The sequence below is a fragment of the Genypterus blacodes genome, unplaced genomic scaffold (assembly GCF_046128005.1).
Source record: "Genypterus blacodes isolate CSIRO-AG114 ecotype Tasmania unplaced genomic scaffold, CSIRO-AGI_Gbla_v1 ptg000106l_1, whole genome shotgun sequence".
In the NCBI taxonomy this organism is placed as follows: domain Eukaryota; kingdom Metazoa; phylum Chordata; class Actinopteri; order Ophidiiformes; family Ophidiidae; genus Genypterus; species Genypterus blacodes.
In genome coordinates this window covers 519,607-529,832 of record NW_027466910.1, presented here as the reverse complement: position 1 = coordinate 529,832, position 10,226 = coordinate 519,607, and the positions used below count along the sequence as shown (strand labels likewise).

Here is a 10,226-nt window from a genome sequence, read left to right as displayed (position 1 = left end):
TCAACATCTTCATCATCACACATGAAAACAAAGACATCAAACACTTTGATCTAATTCTAGACATATTTTACAAATGAACAACACCTATGGCATGTGCATTCCTCATGACTGTAAAAGCTGTATACACATTTTCCTGCACAAACATCTTAACTACACAAGGAAAACAAAGAAACATACAGGAAACATACAGGGGCGCACAAAAGCCAGCAAAATGTCAGCTTGCCCGTAAACGGTACAATGGCTTACAGAGCAGCGGCGGCCAGACAAGACAAAAGGCAATTGTTGACATTTAAATAGTTCTGTTGTGGTGTGATTGTGCTTGTAACTGCCAAAATGTGGGGCAGTAAAGGGATTAAACTGAGGAACTCTGGGGGGAAATGTGAGACGTTAAAAGCTGGAGAAGTTTCACGCTATGAGATCGCCTGCAGGGAGGAAACTTCTGCCAGCCTTTAAAATTGAGCACATCTGCACAAAGACTTCGACACGCCTTCATTACAACACATTCTACTTCTCCTGGTCAACTGTGATACATAATTGTTCGGGCCAGCGTTAAAGTTAAGTTTGACATATTTGGTTGACCTTCAACCAAAGATGACCTTGGTACACCACTGTAGAAAGAACATTACTCTGTCAGACACAAAACGTACTAAAACTAAAAAGAAGTACAAAGTTACAGAAGGTCATATTTTAATTGCAATTATCTAGTTTAACCAGTCTAGACTACAACATGAATGTTCAACACCAATTATACTCTGATTAAGGCAAGAAATCAATTTTCACGCGATTGAAATTGGCATTAATTGAAGTACACTTATTCGATTTACGGCATAACCCTACCGTGTGTACTTCAAGAACAGACGAATAATCAGAGTACTGAGAGTATGTAAACGTAATCAGCGTGTTTAAACAGTACAATAGGCTGAAACTTCAGCTCCGGTGTCTGGTTGAAGACTCACAAACGACACCTAAAAAGACGCAAACTGGTCCGAGATTAAGAACACACGCAGTTCTGAGATCCGGCCTCGTCCCAGAGCGGCCATGACACAAGCACCTCTCACCGTTAGAGAAGCATGAGAGAGAGAGAGAAGGAGAGAGAGAGAGAGAGAGAGAGAGAGACATTTCTGCAATGGCACAATGGCGAGGGTGGTGGGTTCGAGGACTTGATACTCAGCGCACAGTGCTATGGTGTAGCCGTTTCTCAATGAAGAGGCACTTGGACTCGATCATACCCCGGACCAGCACATTATTAACGTCTATTCATCTGCTGTGAAAGACATATTGAGATTGTGTCCAAACAAACTGTGCCGCACTACAGACCAATCGATAGCAGTAATGGCTGTTGGCGTGCTGATGTAGCTGCGTAGTAACGAGGCGGCTTTGTACATCCCTGCTGCAGCGTTATGTATGACACCAGACTGCGTTCTATAAATCTGATGCCCTAAAAACCTGCAAACCAGAAACTCATTAGCAAGGCACACGTTGCATTGCTTCACACGTCAGCTCCTCTATCAGCCGAGGGCTCGATGTGAACCTGACGTCACATCAGTTAGCACACACTTTCCGGATTAAGGTTACACAGTTCAATGACTTCTCTTTATCGGAAGTAGCTAAAGACAAGATTGATATCGTCTCCAGTCAAGAATCCTAATTGACTCCATGCTGCAGCGTCATCGTTATGTTTGGCTCAAGTTCTTTTGATCGAGCTTTTACAGACAGACAAGTTGTTTTAAGTACAAAATTGGCCGATACTGATCAGGGACCAATGAATCAGAGCGTCCCTAAGTAAGAGTCGATGAAAGTCAACATGTAATTGACTCAGTGTGCATTTAATACAAAATGAACGTGTCGAAGCAGTAAATGAAACCTGAATTTCCCTGCTTTAGAACTTTTAAACGGTTGATGATTTCCCTCTTGTCTTTCAAGTGACCCATGAAAGCACGATGCGGGACAGACGCTCGTTTCGTTCACCTTGCTGAGCGCAGCACAGTGTGTTTGGCTCTCAAACATTGACCTGCCGTAATCATTTAGAGTGAAGTTCATTTGTTTCCTGTGTTATTAGTTTTGTGCGTCTTGGGTCAGAGGTGACACACAGCAGATGAACATTGATACAAAGGTCTACAATAGATGTTAGCTGAGGTCTCATAAAATTCGTTTAATACATTTAACGTAACAATGTGTGATTAAGAGCATTAATCAGGCGATACATAATGAGTGGGAAACACATTCGGCTCAATCATCTTCATACAAATTCAGTTAGGATGACAATGGAAACGGTGATATAACTGGAGATTTTCAAGGATTTAATTGTTGCTTGTTTTGTGCATCACTATCGCCCTGTACCCGCTAAGTGAATGGCAGTGTTAGAGAGACTTGCATTCATAAAAACAACAAATTCTGGAACAGCAAGCACAGAAAAGTCATCATCACCTGGGCCGATGTTACAAAACCTCAACCATCGTAGGCAAAAAGTAGGCAAGTGTGCTTTTCACCAGGTGTTTAGTTATTCTCATGTAGTTGTTTTTACATCATCACATTTTCTCGCTTGCACACAGGTACAAAAGAACCCCTAGAGGACAGTGCTGATGGTGTCAAAGTCCTTGCTAATCTGGGAGCTGCTGGGCAGGGACTTGAGGTACTCCAGGTGTCTCCTGGCATCCTCCTGATTGTGTCTCACATAGTAGATGACGTATGCGATCACCATGGTGAACCACCCGAACATGGTGACAAACATGGCTACGTCTGTGGTCTTGTGGTGAAAGTTGCAGAAGTTGATCCCTGAGTCCAGCACCTGGATTAGCGACTTGCCTGCGTATTCTTCCTGCACAGCCGTGTGGCAAATCACCTCGTTCACCGTCTCAGGGTCCAAACGCAGTTCCCTCAGGACCTCCTGCAGTGTGCACTCACAGTGCCAGGGGTTGCTTGAGAGGTTAATTTTTGCCCGAAGACGAGCAAAAGCCTCTTTGGGGACACTTTGGATGTGATTGTTTGACAGATCCAGCATGAGGAGGCTGTCAGAAACACCTTGAAATGCTCCAACATCCACAACCTCAATGTCATTGTTAGACAAGTCCAACTCCTGAAGGTGGTGGAGTTCTTTAAAGGCCTGGTTTGGGATCGTGGTGATGTGGTTGGATGCCAACAGAAGGACAACTGTGTCTTGTGGGAGATCTGATGGGATCCTATCCAAGTTGCGAGACATACACTGGACCACGGTCAAACCGCTCTTTTCCATACAGTGACAACTTTTGGGACAAGCCATAACCGGCGCATTTGCGAGCACTATCCCAAAGAGCAGCCCCATTATAAGGGCACAGCCATCAAAGGTGGGGGCTTTCCTGGGCATAACAGGAGTCACCAAGTCCCACATATTCAGCAGTGAGCTTCCACTTCTGTCAAGTCTCTCAAATTCTGTCAGGTTAACAAAGTCATTATTTCACATTTTTCCTGACGGCAAACTTAAACAGTTGTGGCTTCATTAGTTTTCAAAGTGCGTGACATTCACAATGATGGCCTCAAGGCCGTCCCTTAAGAAGCATTTCTGCCTCCTACAGTCTTTTGAAATAGATTTCCAAAAGCTCAGCTCCAAAATGTGCTCATTGAGCATATTCCAGGGGGTGGACACTCATTTCAGGTTTATTGTTATGTTGAGAACATCAGCACGGTCGCAGCAGGACCAAGCAACAGGGACCTCAACATGTCCTGAAAGAAACAAAGAAAGACAAGTTAATCCTGAAGGAAGAAATGTATTAGTCAGAGAGGCAAAAGTTTGATATACTGTATATTCAGAATAAAACTCAGAAGTCATTTCTATCAGCAATAACAGAGATGTTTTCCCTAAACAAGTAGAGGAAATTCTATGGCTCCAATGTTTATAGAATATCTAATGTGATTATGGAGAGAAATCCAATTCACTTTGGTAAATCTCATAAACCGGCAGACATGGATCGTCACCACTACTATCTCATTCAATTATGGAAAGCTTAATTTTATTCTGTGCATCCTATATATAAACATTACATGAAATTAATCTGTGATTCTTGAGCTCTGGAGTGAATCTCAATAAGATTTACAAAACTGGAGAGAAAACAGATCTCCCTGGTTTTAATCTGAGTTTTTGCCACACGGCCCCTCCACTTTTCCGCAGTTGTTTATGCGGGGACAGAAAACAGGATTTGGCAGCGTGGGCTTGAAAATGACTCCCTCCGCTCTGCAGGAGAAAGCTCATTTTTGGACCGTCGCAGCCTCCAGGGTGGGAGCGATCACACAACCGACTCACGGCTGTGCTGGAGGTCATCAGTCACACCAAGCTGTTGAGTCGCTTTCATTTATCTATATCCCCCTCCCTATCTTTGGCAGGGGCTGTGTACTGTGTACTGTATATTAGAGAGAGAGAGAGCGAGAGAGAGAGAGAGAGAGAGAGAGAGAGTCTTAAATAAGCCCCTCACGTTCTCCCATCAATCTGAGCTCAGCAGCAGCAGCAGGTGTGGACAAGATGTGGCACCTATACACACTCATAAGGTGCCCTGCTGTGATATAATGACACCAATTGTTATATACACACATACTGTGTATATAAATATACAGTATATCTACAGTATATATATATAAAGAGAGAGAGAGAGAGAGACAGAGAGAAAGTGGGGGATAGAGAGAGAGATGGAGATGGAGAGAGTGTTTAGTGTGAAATGTGATTCTGTTGTATTCTATTACAGCTACAGTACCACACAACATATCTACATACATCGGAACACAAAACAGCCGCATGTATACATTTTATTACAAATTTCGGAAAATAAAAGCTGTAGCGATAATAAAAAACGTGATCATCCTGATTTAGTTGGTGATTCAGACCAATATCTCTGTGAGGAGCAAAGTCCTGTCAGATCACTTTGGCTCCATTCAGACGCACTTTATCACAGAATGGACAAGAAAGCAACACGTCACTGTTTAACTGTTTACGAACATACTTACAGGGGAAAGTTGAAACAAATTGATACTTTTTCGTCTTCGGTGATGTCATCGGTACAGCGGATTCGTCGATATTCCAAACCGAGTCGACGTTAATAAGAGCTCGACCTCAACTGTGTGGATGCTGTAAGACTGAGTGAATAATGTAAATATGAATAAATGTAATAAAAATGTCCACGTCTCCATGAGTAAAACAAAGTCCCCAAATGTCACCGGGAGAAGTTCAGCAATCCTCTAGGAAAACGCGCCACGTCTCCACATGTCGCTCCTTCCTCGTCCTCTTATAAAACGCGTCGAGGTAGATGATGATGATGATGATGTGGATGGTGAGGATGATGATGATGCTCCAGCTTGGTCAAAAAGAGGAAACTCGCACAGGTCCGACTTGTCACGCGCCTCCGGTCCCTGAGCTGAGCGCACATGGCCACGCGCGCCACGAGGAGTCCCGACTGCGCGAGGGACTGACTCCGCTCCTGTGGAAGCTTTGCCACGTCACTCACCCCACCCTGTCTACCCGTCTGTCTGTCTGTCTGTCTGTCTCTCTCTCTCTCTCTCTCTCTCTCTCTCTCTCTCTCTCTCTCTCTCTCTCTCTCTCTTTCTCTCCATGTCGCATTCACTCCACCCTTTCTCTCTGTCTATCTCACTCACTCACTCACTCACTCACTCCACCTTGTCTCTCCATCTCTATCCCTTGCTCACTCTCTCTCCCTGTCTGTCTGTCTCTCTCCCTATCTCTCTGTTTCTCTCACCAACCAACCCATCTCTCTCTCTCTCTCTCTCTCTCCCTCTCTCTCTCTCTCTCCCTCTCTCACTCACTCACTCACTCACTCCACCTTGTCTCTCCATCTCTATCCCTGTCTGCCTTGCTCACTCACTCACCCTGTGTGTCTGTCTCTCTCTGTCTCTCTCTCTCTGTCTCTCTCTATCTGTGTCTCTCTCTCTCTCTCTCTCTCTCTCTCTCTCTCTCTCTCTCTCTCTCTCTCTCTCTCTCTCTCTCTCTCTCTCTTCTCTCTGGTCAGTGTCCAGGTCTGATTGAGCTGCGTTTCATTGATTATTTTAATTACTCTGACTGTTCAATCAAAAACTTTATAAACAAGCCGGGAGGTAAAGATCAGAGGATCACACAGCAGCAAATCCAGTCTCCAGCTTCTAAGTCTATACGCTCTGTGGGGTCAGCGTCTGATGCAAACTGTGCAGGATTCCCCCAGGAGAGCTGAGGAAGTGTCTCACATCTCCACCATTCAGTCCTTTTCTCTGCTAAACCAGGCAGTGGTGATTTAGGATTTATGCGATGGAGGCATATTGCTTTATAGCCAAAATAGACATGAAGGAACATCGAGTTGACGCCATAAGAATAATTGACAATTGCGGCAATCCAATAAGGTCAAACCCACGCAACCTCGCTGATTGACGAAACTCTAAATGCCAGTCGATAAAAATGGTGGTTTAAGCGGAAATCAATCCGTTTACTCGTCACTAATCTGGGCCCAGGTCACGGCGCTGACAAAAATAGCTCAGATCCCACAACGCTCCCTGGACCAAATGGAATATGTAAAACCTCCAGTGTATTCTGGCTCTGCCCCATTGGAACGAGTGCAAATGGATGATGTAGGTTGGTGCTGCAGTTATACAAACACAGCATACATATGCCTATATATATGTACATTGTCCTTTTCTTCTCTCCGGAAACTTGTGTTTTGTCTCTCTCCATTCTCCATTGGTCCCCATCTCTTGCTTTGCAGGTCATGGAAAGACAGAAGACCAAAGGCACCCACGTGTCACGTTACAAACCAACTGAGAACCCACGCCGGCTAAGAAAAGAACGTTTAGGCGACCGCTTCTATTTCACGACACTCGTCCCGTGCGAGTCCGATTCAGGTCATCTGGTCCCAGTGTTCCAGGTGTTATCAAGGACTGCAAATCGTCATGGGTCCTTTTATCTGCCTCAGCCTCAAACCCACAGGTCCTCTGCCAGCCGACGTGATAAATGGTTCTATACTGTGTGTTGCCGCTGAGGGACGACGCCATCTTTTTCTTCTTCTTCCTCTGAGTTTTTGGCTTTCATGTGTGAAAAAGCTTTTGATTTGTGAGATCAAGAGATATACAATTGGCTGCTTTACAATTGTTTTTGTACCCTGGCTAAGTCCCTGTGGGAGTGGCATTGGAGACCCTAGATACCTTTCATAAGTAACCATTGGCAACATACCCATGAAGTTAGCTAGGAAAGTTGCTAAATCGAGGAAACGATGGAGAAAATTATTCATAAAACTACATTTGATTCTGTGTGGTTATGCTGTAATATTCATGCTGCGTGACTCCCCCCCCCCCCTCCCCCGGAGAGCTGGAAGTTGAAACTGTGTGTTTTCATGTCGTGAGGCAGGACGGCTCCCATCTAAAAATGCAATCCAAGATTTCACTCTGGTTTAATTGCTTATTTACAATTTACTGGCTCTAACGTGTACATATAATTATTTTAATTGGCACAAACATGGCATTTCCTTTGTGTACATACACAGCACCTAATCAGCACCCATTCAACTCTTAATCTCCTGCCAAAGGGTGACGACAATGGCGAGGATATGTGAGAATACGAGGCAAAACAAAAGCCAAGGTCAGGATCTAAAGTAGAGCCACAGAAATGCACCACACTTGTGGCGAAATGTGGAAGGTTTCCATATCCGCATTCTATCCAATCCTCAATCAATCAATTCAGTGAACCAGGCAGAGAAACTAGGTCTATCTTCATATCAATACATCATGATTAATGCCAGACTAAAACATTTCTCCAGAGTCAGACTCCTTTTAATCAGCATAAATGTGTTTTGTCCTCTCAGCAGGGTGTGTGTGGCTGCTTTTGGGGGGTGCGGGGGAGGGGGAGGGGGAGGGGGAGTGTGTGAGTGAGATGGCATTATCCCAACGTTCCCCCAATTATTAACACTGAAGTGGAGTGTTTCTAATGATCACCATCTATAAACATTACGCACCGCTGGGACAGATCTGTCCGATCCAAGCCTGCCATTACCCGGGGGACCAATCGTAAGAGCCCAAAGGCAACACATTCATCCACACCTGCCAAGAACGCAGGGAGGAGACCACCTGATGCATGACCAGCTGCCTGCCACGCTTAAGATAAAGGACTGATCTCATATTGTGTGTGTGTGTGAGCACGTGAGGTTGCAGGTCAAGCAAGAGACGCAGGTTCACTTGTTCCCCGGCCTTGGCTCATCGGCCTTAACTCCATCTTCCTCTTACTCCATCTTCCTTCAGATTCCTTCACCTATCCGCAAACCACTCTCCCAACTGCTTCAGAATCATCAATAAAGGAATTACAGCTGCCTCAAGCGAATTCCGCTCTTTGTCGCCTGCTTACTTATGCCACCGCATCACTTTTGCTGACGAGGCGAATCCATCTCCTTCTATTTAAAACAATTCATCACAATTACTTTTGCACTGTATCAAGTTCCAAGGGAGCAAAGCCTGAGCAGGTAACAGCATCCACAGACAGGGGAAGTCGGCTTATTAGCAGTGATACATTGAGAAAAGTGTGTGTGACGGACAGTTATTACACTAATGCCTCCAAAAATGATTCATCAACAGCCATTATAGCCTATCATTCTCTGTGGAAGAGACAGGTGTAATAGTGATCCAGTTGTCCTTTTGCCACATCACTTCAAACTGTGTTCAAACTAATTTACATACAGTATATTTGAACAGTGTGTACTTCTGTCCTGAGCTGGCAATGGTGTGACTGCGTTTGTACCCTCAATGTCAGACCAGTTGGTAGTGTGGAGAAGGAAAATGTGGTTTTGTCACCTGCACTCCACAAAGGTTCAGTTTTGATGTCGGCAGCGTGACGGCAGGAAGTCAGAGCATCATCTGTGTGGGTTGAAAGTCAAACAGAGTCACGGTTACATCAGCGTGTGTTTGTATTTTTGGACTACAGAGCAACAAGAATGTAATATTAGAGTGCTGTGCTGAACCTGCACACCGGTGGAGATCATTTGTAAAGTAGCAATCTCCATGGTAATTAAGTGGCACGAGGCTATTTGTGATTATATAAATGTGCCCGGTGCTTTACTTTACCTCAAACCTACATCAAACCAAAGAGAACGACTTAGATGGAGATTCTTTGATGATTCTGGCAAATTAACAGCATATTTATGTCTAAGTTGGAAGAAACAATCTGCATAACCAGGATATTCTGTTTGAAATAAACGTTTAATGTTTAATCAGTTCAAATCTAATTAGGGAGAAATGGAAGATTCAGTGCAATGCTTTTTTTCTTTTAATTTGAGGTTTTAATAGACATCAGTTCAAAGCCCCATTTAAGACGGTGAATGATTCTTTCATAATATGCAGATAGATGAAACAAAAACACAGTATTTTCATAATGAACTAATCTTTTCCTAAGGGTAAGTTTGTTTCCTAAGCAGCCAACTTTGCCAATTTGCTCTGAGACTGCAGAGGAATCCTGTGGTTTCTCTTTAAGGGGATGTAGGCAAATGTCAAGGCGAGAAACTGCCAAATGTTTGAAGATTTTCTCTTTAATCATGATACGTTCTGTAGACCTGCAGATTGGGAATGACTGTAAATTTAATGTTCAGAGAAGTCAAATGATTTACTTTGTTTGGATAAGAAACCTAAATCTCATCCTTTGAACATCCGTCTACGTCTAATCTTACCTCGGATATTTGTACTTGTCATTTCATTGATGACCTCCAGTATTGATAGCGGCACCTTGACACCCACACCCTCCTGGTAAAGGCTTCAGGTGCGGTTGGGGACATTGATTGTGGCGTGTCTTTAATTAGAAACTGATCGACAGGTGTCCTCAAAGGACTGCAGCCGTCTCTAAATGTCATTGCAAATTGGTTTCCGTGTTTGACGGCCTCAAATGTAAGTGACATTGAAAGCGTATATTTATGAGGCGATGCAAACGAACAGCAACATAGTTCATAAATGAGGAACTTGAGGAGAAATCAGGGGAATTGTTCAAAGCCACTGCATTGTGATGGAGCTTATCGTCTAGGATGACTTACGATTGATTTACTCTGGGGGTCACGAGATGTGGGGAGCGCAAAATCATCAGAAGGCTTTGTCCAGCTTGGTCTTTTGTCCGGATCTAATTGAAAACACAGCGATCTGATCTGAATGAGTCAGCGTGATCGTTATGAGTTCAGATAAGGGTAGGAGATGGAGCCGGTTAGTCCCACGACCCCCAGTACAATAAGGCTCAACCGTGGATGGTGAGATGAAGC

The 10,226-nt window shown here is 44.1% G+C and overlaps 1 protein-coding gene across 1 annotated transcript; it reads right to left on the bottom strand.

The window, feature by feature from the left end:
- Positions 1–2,566: 2,566 nt before the first annotated feature.
- Positions 2,567–3,367, bottom strand: lrrc3 (leucine rich repeat containing 3). Its single transcript, XM_076160574.1, has one exon. It carries the CDS (start codon positions 3,365–3,367, stop codon positions 2,567–2,569), a length of 801 nt encoding a protein of 266 aa, XP_076016689.1.
- Positions 3,368–10,226: the final 6,859 nt, after the last annotated feature.

What these genes read in the sequence shown, in the direction of transcription:
- lrrc3 (XM_076160574.1), bottom strand. Translation starts at nt 3,367, where the DNA reads ATGTGGGACTTGGTGACTCCTGTTATGCCCAGGAAAGCCCCCACCTTT.